Raw genomic sequence first — 12,321 nt, 5'->3', positions numbered from 1 at the left:
AATGTTACAACATAAAACAACATCTAACACATCTGTCTGTGTTTAGTGTGACTGATTTAACTACTGACTGTACAACAATTATATTAACATTGACAAATATAATGAATATATTACACAAACGACAAATTTTCAGAAATATTATAATGCATCCATAAAAAATATGATACAGTCACTCTGAGCTCACCAAGCACTGCAGAGACAGTCCTTAAATAGAAACTATTGTATGGCAAGTGAAGAGACTGAACTGAATCAAATCAAACATAACTAGCATCTTTTGGGACACAACTGATAGCACAGATTAATGTAATGTACATCTTACTAAAATTGTAGACCTGCATTTATCAGAAACATGAACAAAAAAGCAATGACAGTCATCAATGTCTGCTTAAACAGAGTGAGCACAAATTAGTCTGTGCTGCCCTCTAGTGGCAAATGTAAAAAAAAAAAAAAGAAAAAGAAAAAAAAAGAAATAAAGATGGAATATGAGTCAAGCATCAGCCAGTTGTTACAGAGTCATTCACCATCACATCCCCCTTTGTTCGGGAGCAGTGTTCAAATAAGCTTTTCTTGTGATTTCACAGGAAATTAAGTGTAAAAGCTGTTGTGTCCACTCCTTCTCATCCTTCTAATTTCTGTGATCCCTATTGTGCCTAAGCTTTTCCTCGACTTGGAAGGGCAAGGAGCCATAGACATGACATTCAGCTAACATAAACATAAACAGACATTAATTCTATCAGTTTCATGCATGATTTTCCAAGAGTTCCAGGTTACTAGGAAACACCCAAACCGGCAATTTGCTTGTCTTCAAATTAAACTAAACTAAATTCACTTTGTTAAACCAGTTTCTCATCCTGTTAACTCCCTGTTGTCTGCCTTTAAAGTAAGTTACTACTACTATACATGTTTGCTAAAGAGCAAATAGCCTACTACCAGTGCAGCTGAGATTAATGTTAGCTAAGGGTGTTTCAGGGTTATTAGCAAAGTTAGCATGCTATCTAGCAAACATTAACTAAATGTTACACTTATAGCCTTATACTTACCGCTGCATCCAGTCATTTTATGTTTAGTGTTCTTACTTATAGCTAGTTTTACTCTTGCTGTCCCCTTTCTGCCTAACACTTCAAATGCTGCTCCACCTAAGCTAGCTAAGTAGCACTTTCGCTGCCAACTAGCGGATAAAACTAGCTAGCAACAATTAGCTAGCTAAGGACTGAAATACATTGATCGCTGTTAATGTAATATCACTGTATTTCTGTAAGACGTGTCCATAATAATATTAATCCGAGATATTATGTTTAGTATTAAGCCTATATTTAGAGTTGTACAAAAGTATAGTGGAGACTTTGAACGATGATGGTCAAAATAATAATCGCGATTATTTGTAGCGATTATTCACTGATTTTAGAGACAAAACATTTTGATGGCACTTTCACATTAGATAAAGAGAGCACTGCTTTCACCTCCATGTTGTGTTACACTCCTGCTAAATTAAGGGTGGTCCTTATTCACAGTGCATTTCCTAGAAGCAAAATATAAATACAATTGTACCAAAACGTCTTTATCCAAAGTGAAAACAACAGGGCACTGCTAACTCAGTGTTTACTGGACACATACCTCTAGCCAAATTAAATGCAGATTATATCAGTCTGTCTTCATGGATGTGTCGTCGCTCAGTTAGGTGACGATATTCCTCCTGGCCTGGCCATTAATTCCACTGCAGATTGTGGTGTTTTTTCAGGTGGTCGAACAAATTGTGTTGTGTTGTGTTGCTTTGTCTCGTTGCGTTGTCTAAGTCTCGTGCACTCCTTGCAAATTATTTGTTCCTGTTTAATATCATTCATCCTAAATCGGCAAAACTTCCAAAAACAAACAAACAAACAAACAAACAAAATCTTCACAGATTTTCTGCTCCACACTGCTTTTCGTTTTAACCACCTGCCCTCTGTTGTTATTTTGAACTGCCGCTACAGGGTGCGCGCGCAGCGGCATGACACCTGTTTGTTTAAGGAGCGCTTGATTTGACGTACAGCTGAGTCCGCACTTAAAACGTCAGGATCGCAAACGATCGCAGACGTGAGTCACTCACTATAATTGTGCAGCCCTAGTTTTAGATCTAATATAAAGTGCAATAAACACTAAAGCAAATCAATACTTGGTGTGAGCTGACCATCGGTTCTCCCCGGTACACTTGTGTACAGATTTTCAAGGTTGCCACGGTTCCTCTGTGGAACTATCAGTCTCAGTGTCCTCCGTCTCCTCATGTAATTTCAGACCGACCCCATGACGTTCAGATCAGTCTCTGTTGGAGGACCCCTTGTCCTTCTTGTCACTGCTCTTTATCACTCTGGCTGTTTGCATGGGGTAGTTGTCATGCAGCAGAAAGAATTCGAGTTTGAACGTTTTCAAACGTTTTCAACGTGCTGTATATTTACTATACACTACAGATACCACAACTAGCAATAATTTCATAAATCTTATTGTATTAAATTTGAGAACTTATCACTTATTATTATCTTACGCTACCTAATACTATTTTGCTTAGTAATTTTGTGTTACTTGCACTGGGGGCTGGACAGGACTGCTTAGGGGGAATGACTGCTAGTTGCTTGCAGTAGTTACTTTGTGACCTCTGATGGAGGAACTATGTTTTGACTGGTCAAATGCTCATGCCTGCACAAGAACTATTTGATACATTGTCTATTAAAGCAGACCCAGTATACTCCTACTGTAGAGAGGGGGTTTATGGTCCCTTCTGGTTCTCTCTCTCACTTCCATCAGGACCAAATGAGTTTACTTCACCAGCAGAAACGGAGGCCGCAGAAGTCGCCTGCAGTGTGTTCTGTCCAGTATGCACAACTGGGCACATCCGGCCCTATAAATGGGTCACAGAATACGTCCCATGTTGAAGCACAGATGGCTAAGCAGGCCCGCCAAAAGATTCAAGCCCGACTGAAAGTGGCAAAACTATTTCAGCAATACAGGTAAGAAAGCCTCTAATTAGATCTCTAAGGCTCAGACAGATTTAAGGATGAATAATTACTGATAATCAGAGGTGGCATACTTCTGATTATCATGACATTAAAACACTCTGTGGCTTATGATAAGTATAAGTAAATAGCCAAATAAGTAAATGGAAATATTTCTCCCTTCTTTTCTTTATAACTTCTCCCCTATCAAAGCTCATTTACTGCTTTTTATAAAGTATAAATTATTTTCTACTTAAAATAAGAGTTTTTGAACCTTTTTTGTTCAAACTGACAGTGTATTGTAAAAAAAAACTTGTAACTGCTTAAAACTGCAATTTTCATAACAACTGAGACACACACATACAGTACAAATACTGCACAGCCCTCAAATCTAACCAGCCTAACCAACCTTCCTCTGATGTGGTCAAGAGCTGTGAAGACAGGCGCCGCCCTGGATGATTTTTTTTCTCAGTCTTCGCTGTTCATCTGCTTGTGTTCTGTGCTGGTGTTTACACTGATTCTACCTCAGCAGCCTGTGTTTCCTTAGCTGACTTTGTGTTATCACCCAAGTCAGGAAGGATAGCGGCAGTACATCCTAATTTCAGAATAATAGAAGTACTGTACATGTTTCAGAAAAATGTTTGTTGTTGTCCAACAACCCAGGGCTCAGCTAATCTCCAATCAGTATGAGGTCTCTGTAACCTCAGACCCTGCATCAGCAGAGGAGAAGATTTGCCTCACTGTGCATGAAAACAAGGTGAGACAAACTATGAGGACTAGTAAATGTACATGAAGTATGAGTAGAAGCAGATAGTTTAGATAATTTTTTTTTTGGAGCTCACACACCACTGTCATACCGTGTGTGTGTGTGTTTGTGTGTATGTGTGTGTGTGCGCATGGACATATGTTTGCCCATGGCTCCTATTGATAACACAGTTTACATGTAACATGTTTCCCGCCCAACAGAAAGTTGTGCCAATCACTGTGAAGAACTCCAGTGCCCATACAGTTTATTTAACTTTTTGGGCTTCTGACCTTGTAAAGAACATTTTCACTGTCAGAGATTGTCATGGAAACATCATCAATACTGTCAAACAACACTCTCTTAGACCAGGTATGAAGAGGACACACACACTCATGCTGCACCTGCAAAAGGGTTTATGCTGTTGTTGGTGGTTAGTGAATACTGATACCAGTGACAAATAAGCAGTTTCCTGCAATTACCCATATCACGCACATTATTCATAATTGTGGTTTCACAAGGAGAAAGAACACAAACAACACAGGTAGTGACTGTGTATAGTTTACCTTGCCATGAAGATTTAGTGAAACCAAAACAAAGCTTCGATCCAATGTGTATAATACACTGAATTTTTTGGAAAAAAGATAGAAAATTCAACAATTGTTATGAATGGGATATAAATACTTTGAGCTGTAATCATAAAAGAAACATGAGGATTCACTGACTAGTAATAGTGAAGTCTCCTTTTGCACATTTCTTCAGATGTTCAGTTAGGCTTTGCACAAATGTTGCAACATATTTGGTGGTTTGATGATGCTGAATGCTGACTCCAACATGCAAAACAGTGGCGTATAATAAATGTATGATTTCTAATAAGTGTGTTTTTATAAGGATTCCAGCTTTAAAATATCTACCATTTTAATTCACATTTCACAAAGTAACATTACTCCATATAAAACTAATTTCTCCACCTTTTTTTCCCCCTCCCACACTGTTTCTAGGAGAGGCATATAAGATCAAGGTTCACTTCTATTGTGACCATGCAGGCTTCTTTGAACAGTTACTGGTCTTCAAGTTTGAAACAGGCCTGCAGACTTCAGTTAAATTTGAGATCATGCGCCTCATAGAAGTCATTCATCTGACATCTTTTAGTGAGGAGCTCCTCCACGCAGCCACAAACTCTTTGTGTGACTTCCAAACTGTGACGTTGACATCTCGGGAAAGGTAACACATTAATATCATGTGATATTCAAGTTATTTATGTTAGTGTGTTGATTATGCTGTACAGTATTGCTTAACAAGTCATCCAATCAGTATAATATTTGTATTTTATATTTTTATATTTATTTTATGTATTTTCTTTGTCTGTTAATGCCTTCTCTCAAGGTCTTTGTTAGGTAGAAATAAAATTAACAGAAATTTCCATGAAAGTTTGAATGTGAGAGACAGTTTATCAGTTATACCATCTATTATGTTGCCCAACATCATAAAATTAATGTATTCTCTATTCACAGAGACAACTATATCACTCGTGCTAATTAATGTGTGTTTTTTTTTCTTTGTTTTTCCACTCCAGTTTTCGTAAGTGTGTGGTTCCTTTAAAGAAATACTTGATGCCCAACGATATAAAAAACTTCAAGAAATCAGATATGTACGTATTTTCACCTGCACATGCTTTCAGTGAGAAGGCAAAATTAATCTGTACCAGATTTAACTTTGAGTTAAACTTTGAGTTACTGTTATGGTAAATTAATTCATGTTTTGACCCAGAATTGGCAGCAAATTGTGCATGCTGGGCGTCATTAACAACCAAACAAATATTTGGGCAACATATTGCATAAAACTTCCAAGTAAAGGAAAACAAGTTTTTCATTCATTAATGACTCATCTTTAAAACAGTCTCACTCCGCCCTGAGCAAAGAGCGGTTAATATCAAATAAACACTATGTGAAAATACAACATCTCAACCTTAATAGACATGTTGTCCTGACCACCATGTTATGTGTACAATAAAATCGAGCTGTCTTGGATGATCAATAGAGAGTTCAAAAAAAAAAAAAAAATGCCACAATGAGCCATATGCTCTCAGGGCAGGAAATACAGTACTCTGATGTTATAACTTCACCTGTCTGCTGTTCCTGTAGAAGTGACCCACTTTTCCATGCCTTTTTATGCCACTGGGATCTCTGTAGGGACCTGCAGAAGAATTCTCTGAACTGGAAGAACTACTCCCAGAGGTTCCACTTGCTGCTGCATCTCGAGGAGCTCCAGCTGAAGACAGATATAGAGCAATACCACAAGGATGATGTTCCCATGTTCAGATACAAAAACAACACAGACCTGCTGGTTCTGCGGGTGATTCATCTCTCACACAAAATAAGATCTAAAAACTGTCACTGCTTTGGCCACCAACTTTTACCCCCACAACTCAGAATGACACAGTGTGTTACACATTAATGTTTTGTGTTATCAGATTCCAGGTGTCTCACCGAAGCTGCCCAAGAACCAGATACTGGTGTTTCCTTTAGACCGGTCAGGTTTGGAAAATAAATATTACCAAGGCTGGGTCCATCATGTGGATACGGAGCAGGTCTATGCAAAATTCAGTGAAAAGTAAGAGCAGACCATTGTATAAAAACAAGAAGTGCTCCACTGTATACAGTATGAATTAAATTTTCAACCATATAAGAAACAGCTAGATGAAAACTATGCATTAAGAAATCCATCTTAAAAGGAGCAGTCTTTCCACAGTCAACTGTTTGAAAACCTCTACTTCTAATGCTCTAGTTTGAGCTACCTGCAACAAGTTTAAGACTTGTTGACCCTGAGAAAGGAAGATACTAATGACCATTGTGTCTCCTCAAAAGCTTCATAAGAAAGAAGGGGAAAGAAATAATCCTGGCTTAATATTTCTAATGATGTGTAGACAGGGCACTAAGTGGGTTCTTGGTTGAAGTTTGCTGTTTGTTATTTTCTCTATACATAACACTCACCAAATACATGTGACTCGAATGCAGGTTCCTAAGCAGCTTCAATGAGGGCAAGAGGTTCAGAGTCACCTTCTCTATCAACCGTATGCCCCTGTGTATGCAGCATAGAGCAGCAGCGCTAGTGTACAAGCACAGTCTGAAGGAGGTGTTGTTCCCCACCGGACAACTTTCTACCCACCATTCGCATCTACTCAGGTCAGACTACCTCAAAGTCAAGAATCCAGGGAAAATATTCAAAGCATGTGATACAGACAAGGTCGCACTTTAATACATCTTATTGAGTCTGTTTGCCTTTCATCTCATCTGTAGCTAAAATAATTTTTTCCCTGTGTGTGTAAACACACCTGCATGTAAACAGTGACTCACTTAACTGTGGCTCAGCTCTCACATGATTCCTTTGCTCATATGTCTCACTGTCGTTAGGCTGTCAGGGCTTGAGAACAACCCAGAGCAGTGCAAGGCCATTCATCACATTGTAGCCCGTTCTGCAAAACCTGCCCCTTACCTGGTATTTGGTCCACCTGGCACAGGTACTGCACATGCATTTGTGTATGTGAATGTACCCTGATGCTTACCTATAAACATTTCTCAACATGTAATTTTTTTTTCCATGTGTTGAACAGGCAAAACGGTGACTTTGGTGGAAGCCATCAAGCAGATAATAAAAACTCAGGACTCATGCACCATCCTGGCTTGCGCTCCCTCTAACAGCGCAACTGATCACCTCTGTGAGAAGATTCTGGAGGGAAGGATTGGCAAGTGCAAGTTGTATCGCTTGTATGCCCAAAGCTGCCCTGTGAAAAACATTCCTGAAAATATAAAGGTCTACACTCCTCTTTTTTTTGCTTCCTTAGAAATAAATAAACATCGACATTAGCATAAATACAACATACAGCAGAAATGAATATTTGGTCACAAAAACAACAGTTTCTAACAGAGATTGTTTATGAAGCTTCAAAACAGATTTGTAAAGAGTTCTCCTTATTCACTTCTATCGAATAACATCTTTCATTCTGTGATACCCTATTGTTTCAAGTAAATCCTGACTAAGTTGTGCTTTGCCTCAACACCTATCTCTCAGCAAGGGATTCATCAAATTAGAGAGGGAAGCTGTGTCAGTGTGAATGTAGTATTATTTAGTTTAGTTTAGTGCTATCAAACTTACTTTTGGCCTATATGTGCTTGGTTGTTTTCTATAGTTATGCTGCAACCTGAACCTGGAATCAAACACTCTTATGATTCCCCCTAAAGAGGAGCTGATGAAGTATAAGATCATGGTCACCACCCTGATAACCGCAGGAAGGTACAGTAGCTAAAGCAATGCAATATTATCTAAATTTGAATTTCAACAAATGCTAATAGAGTCACATATAAAATATGTTTTTACATTTGGTATGAATGGTATGAATGAAAGGTAATGCTCTTGGAATAGCCAATAACAATCTCTCACAACAGATGCTTATTTTAGCATGTCGCAGCAGGAAAAGGACTAAAAGCAATATTAAATTTGCATTTTGGTGTGCCAGTTCCAGGTATTGTGGTAATGCACATACTGGCACACATAACGTAGCTTACTCAGAACGGGTGTGATTCAACAAATGCAGTAACAGATACAGTGTTCCTGATATCATCCTGTGAAGTACATGTTTACTAATCAAACCTGTGTTGTTGTTTTTTTCTTTTTTCTTTTTTAATGTGAAATGCAATTCCCTTTTTTACACTCACACAGTTACTGTACAGATATTAATGCCTGAGAGATTCACAGCACTCCCATTGTCCTCTAATGAACACATTTGCATTATATTACATTTATACAGGTACTACAACTGCATTCCCTTAATCTGAATATGAAGATTAGCTGTATTGCTCTCTGTCTTCAGGCTAGTGACAGAGGGGGTTCCTCCAGATCATTACACTTACATCTTTGTGGATGAGGCAGGCCAGGCTACAGAAACAGAGTGTATCATCCCTATAGCAGGTAACAACCAAGTTAACATACAGTAAGTGATATTCTGCATGAGGCTTGCCTTTAATGTTTCTGTGGTTGCCCCATAGGTTTACTGACACCACAGAGATGCCAGGTAGTGCTGGCTGGAGACCCTAAACAGTTAGGCCCCATCATCACATCCAGAATTGCAGAGAAACATGGCATGGGTGAGGACTATTTATACAGTGTATATATATGTAGTGAAACACTAATAGGGTGTGTGAAGTTTCAAAACCATAAGTATCAGTTTCTAGTTTCGGTAATATATCAATTGTTTAATGCATCAAATGTTTATCTGATGCAAAATCTGAAAATGATAGTGACAGTTGAAGATTTGTTAAGCCAGTAACTCACCAGATGCTCTGTGCAGGTGTGTCCTTGTTGGAGCGTCTGATGAGAGACATCGACCTGTACAAGTCACGTGACATATATGGGTTCAACAATCGCTTTGTCACCAAATTACTGAGGAACTACAGGTGTGGTACTGGTGACACCTAAATCTGTTGCTATATCTTGCAACATTACTTTTAAACCAGCTCTTTGATGTCTGCACTTCCCCATTTTTCTCTCTCTCAGGTCCCATCCTGCAATTCTGAAAATTCCCAATGAGCTCTTTTATAAAGGAGAACTTCAGCCATATGCTCATAAAAAGAATTGCAGTTCATACTGCAAATGGGAACGCCTGCCCAAGAAAGTAATGTAGACACACACACGTGCATATATGCAACTCTCTCTCTCTCTCTCTCTCTTTCTCTTTCCAACCCTATTCTCATTTCTCTTCCCATGTCTCAGGGTTTCCCTGTGATCTTCCATGGAGTGGCAGGCACTATTGAACGTGATGACAACAATCCTTCTGTTTACAACACAGCAGAGGTGCAGGTGTTGAAGGAATACTTAAAATCTCTTGTTGAACATCTTCACAAAAAGGGTGTGACCAAAATTGAACCAGGAGAGATTGGCATCATTTCCCCATACAGAAAACAAGTGAGTATATTATTACAGTAATCCATGGATACGTTAATACACCTGGATATGGTATTACAAGTCAGTTTTGCTGCCATTTCTCCCCAGTGGCTGGGCGTCATGCAAACATGCATACAAAAAATAATCCCTGCATCCAAAAATGAATTTCACATATAGATGGCCACACCTCTGTAAAACCAGTGACAAGACACTTTAAATGGCAAGAGTATGGGACAAGTGGGATCAGGAAAAGAGATACTAAAGAGACCATTTTTATTTTATGTGCAGGGTGTTCACTGAATTGAATCACTTTTATCCATACAACATTGGTAAAGTGCTTTCAGGCACTGTAATGACCAATGCCACATATGATAAAGGCACTCCTGTACACACTGTCCCCTGTTTTTGTGCTGACAGGTGGAGATGATCCAGAATGCCCTTCAGATGGACAAAGATCTCAGGAAGGAAAACTTGGAAAATGTACTGGTATGGAGAATGAAAGTGATTGTTCGTTGTGAAACTTTGGAACTTTGTGACTTTGGAACTGTACCTAACAAACCTTGCATTTATATGTTCATAGGTTGGTTCAGTGGAGCAGTTTCAGAGCAAAGAGTTCAATGTGATTCTAGTGTCTGCAGTGCGCAGCAATCCCAAACTGACTGCACAAAAGCAACGATTCACTCTAGGTTTTATTACTAACGAGAAGGTGATAAACATTACTGCGCTAACATTTGCATAATAATGAGGAGAAATTTTATTCTCCGAAACCATTTCTGTCCACAGTGCACCAGTAGACCAATTCATAGACACACATTAATACATTACACTTACTGAGACTGTCTCTTCAGAGGTTCAATGTGATGATGACCCGAGCCCGATCTCTACTGGTTGTGGTGGGAGACCCACGAGTCTTGAAAACTGACCATATGTGGAACAAGTAAGGCCATAAGTTTTCATCAGTATAATACAGGCAAATATATATATATAACTCTTATATGTTTCATATACTAACCTCTATTTTTAGGTTTATTCATTACTGCTCCAAAGAGGGGGCTTACCGTGGTATTACAGTCTCTGATGCAGAAAAAGAGGACACTGCACTGACTCCTGTACACTCACTGACCCTCCGGTAATAAACACATTCACACATACTTGGCACTGAGTGTCTTTCCATTGTCTGGAAATTGCCTTGAAGACTAAGGAGGTGTCCTGTCGCTGTCCACAGTGAAGAGTGATTCAGCATCATTTGGATCCCTGGTGGAGGAACCTACAGACTGAGCACACTGACCTTGTGCTCCAGCATTTGACATCAAAAAGAGTAAGAATAAAAAACTAGATGAGAAACTGACAAATAAGTGTGTCTTTTTCACTCAGGACACAGACACAAGACACAACTGCCCATCTAAAAGCATATCTATCTCATATCTAAGTATCTCATATCTAACATATCTACCAACATCATCAAAATACAGTTAAATACAGTCAGACTGCACAGACAGTCAACATTATGTTAAACTGGGCTATAGATTTAGGTCAGTCTAAATTTGTTAATCTAATATGATTGATGAATTTCACAAAAATACAGAGTGACAAATTTCAAGCCTAAAATATTTACGTACGTATGTATAGCCTGTTTCAAGGTATCTGAATCACACCCACATCCCAGATTTACTCAGAAATGCAACTTAACAATGTTGTGAAAATGTTGTGAAAGTGAAAATGAAATGAAAATCCAGTCTGATCAGGTTAGGTTTCCTGAGACACTCTTAATGAAAAACACCTCGTCACCATGGTAACAATCATATTTTCAGTCACCCTAAATTCCAAGTATTATGCATTTTAAATTCCAAGTTTTTGTTCTTATAAGTTTAGTCTATAATAGCATCATGCAGGACTTTTTTGTATCTTTGGAGTGATTTTTAGATTTTTGTAGTTTTTAGTGTTCCGTTTTGTGTGGAGGAAGTAATTTTTCCGGAAAAGACTCCCACGTGCGGCTGAGGACGCACTCCCCAGGAGTTCTTCCTCTGCCCCAGAGAGGAAAGCTCGAGCGCATCCACACTATGACAACTCAGCTGAAGAATTTAACACACACGCCACATCCTCTGGGTAGAGAACCTGTGTGGGGTATTCAGAACTCACCACTTTTGTCTCCCCCATCTGGTTATTGAAAGTAACTACACAAACATTGTCGAATAACAACAACAACAACAACAACAACAACAACAACAACAACAACAACAACAACATGTTGTTATTGTTATGATCTTTATTATAAGTAGTGGTAGTAGTAGCAGTGTTACTAGTATATGAAGGCAATAATAACGCACAGTACAGTTATAATAGAGGACATGTACTACACAGACTAAATATTTATATTCTACCGCTGCCAAACAAGTCGCGTAAAAGTGATAATAACGCTGAGCTGTTTACTGACTGACTCATCCTAATCAAATACCGTTTTTTTAGTTCCTATCTTATTTGTTTACAGTCTCGCCCTGTTCACCTGGCTTTACAGTTTCAACGCGCTAAGTTTCGTTTCTGCCGGCTGACCGGCTGTGAGGGTGCACCCGCTTTAAACTCCGAGCTCTGCCTGAGCCTCGGCACTGCAGCTCCGCATCATGAGTGACAGACAAACACCGCCCAGCTGGACTGCCAAGGAATAGAAAGATTAGC

At 38.9% G+C, this 12,321-nt stretch overlaps 2 protein-coding genes across 2 annotated transcripts in view; one reads left to right on the top strand and one right to left on the bottom strand.

Annotated features, from left to right (window-relative positions):
- fkbpl (FKBP prolyl isomerase like) overlaps window positions 1-1,729 on the bottom strand; it is a 48,780-nt gene extending 47,051 nt beyond the window's left edge. Inside the window, exon 1 of the mRNA XM_018685897.2 lies at window positions 1,615-1,729. The gene's annotated coding sequence lies outside the window, so the exon portion shown is untranslated. The remainder of the gene's footprint in view (window positions 1-1,614) is intronic.
- Window positions 770-11,002, top strand: LOC108889450 (putative helicase mov-10-B.1). The gene is made up of 22 exons (XM_018685895.2): window positions 770-880; window positions 2,779-2,981; window positions 3,630-3,723; window positions 3,933-4,080; window positions 4,710-4,932; window positions 5,285-5,359; window positions 5,901-6,063; window positions 6,182-6,321; window positions 6,726-6,893; window positions 7,122-7,228; window positions 7,322-7,521; window positions 7,898-8,001; window positions 8,579-8,676; window positions 8,754-8,852; window positions 9,056-9,161; window positions 9,262-9,379; window positions 9,478-9,669; window positions 10,066-10,134; window positions 10,229-10,354; window positions 10,497-10,585; window positions 10,673-10,777; window positions 10,874-11,002. Exons 2-22 carry the CDS (start codon window positions 2,785-2,787, stop codon window positions 10,881-10,883), a joined length of 2,631 nt encoding a protein of 876 aa, XP_018541411.1. The 5' UTR covers window positions 770-880; window positions 2,779-2,784; the 3' UTR covers window positions 10,884-11,002.
- The last annotated feature ends 1,319 nt before the right edge of the window (window positions 11,003-12,321 follow it).

Source organism: Lates calcarifer, linkage group LG6, assembly GCF_001640805.2.
Source record: "Lates calcarifer isolate ASB-BC8 linkage group LG6, TLL_Latcal_v3, whole genome shotgun sequence".
In the NCBI taxonomy this organism is placed as follows: Eukaryota; Metazoa; Chordata; class Actinopteri; family Centropomidae; genus Lates; species Lates calcarifer.
The sequence above is the reverse complement of the archived record's forward strand: the minus strand, read 5'-3'. Positions and strand labels throughout refer to the sequence as shown.

Coding starts and splice junctions, on each gene's coding strand:
- LOC108889450 (XM_018685895.2), top strand. CDS start 2,785: ATGAGTTTACTTCACCAGCAGAAACGGAGGCCGCAGAAGTCGCCTGCA. Junction 6,894..7,121: donor CACCATTCGCATCTACTCAG/GTCAGACTACCT, acceptor CACTGTCGTTAG/GCTGTCAGGGCTTGAGAACA. Junction 10,586..10,672: donor ACTGACCATATGTGGAACAA/GTAAGGCCATAA, acceptor CTCTATTTTTAG/GTTTATTCATTACTGCTCCA.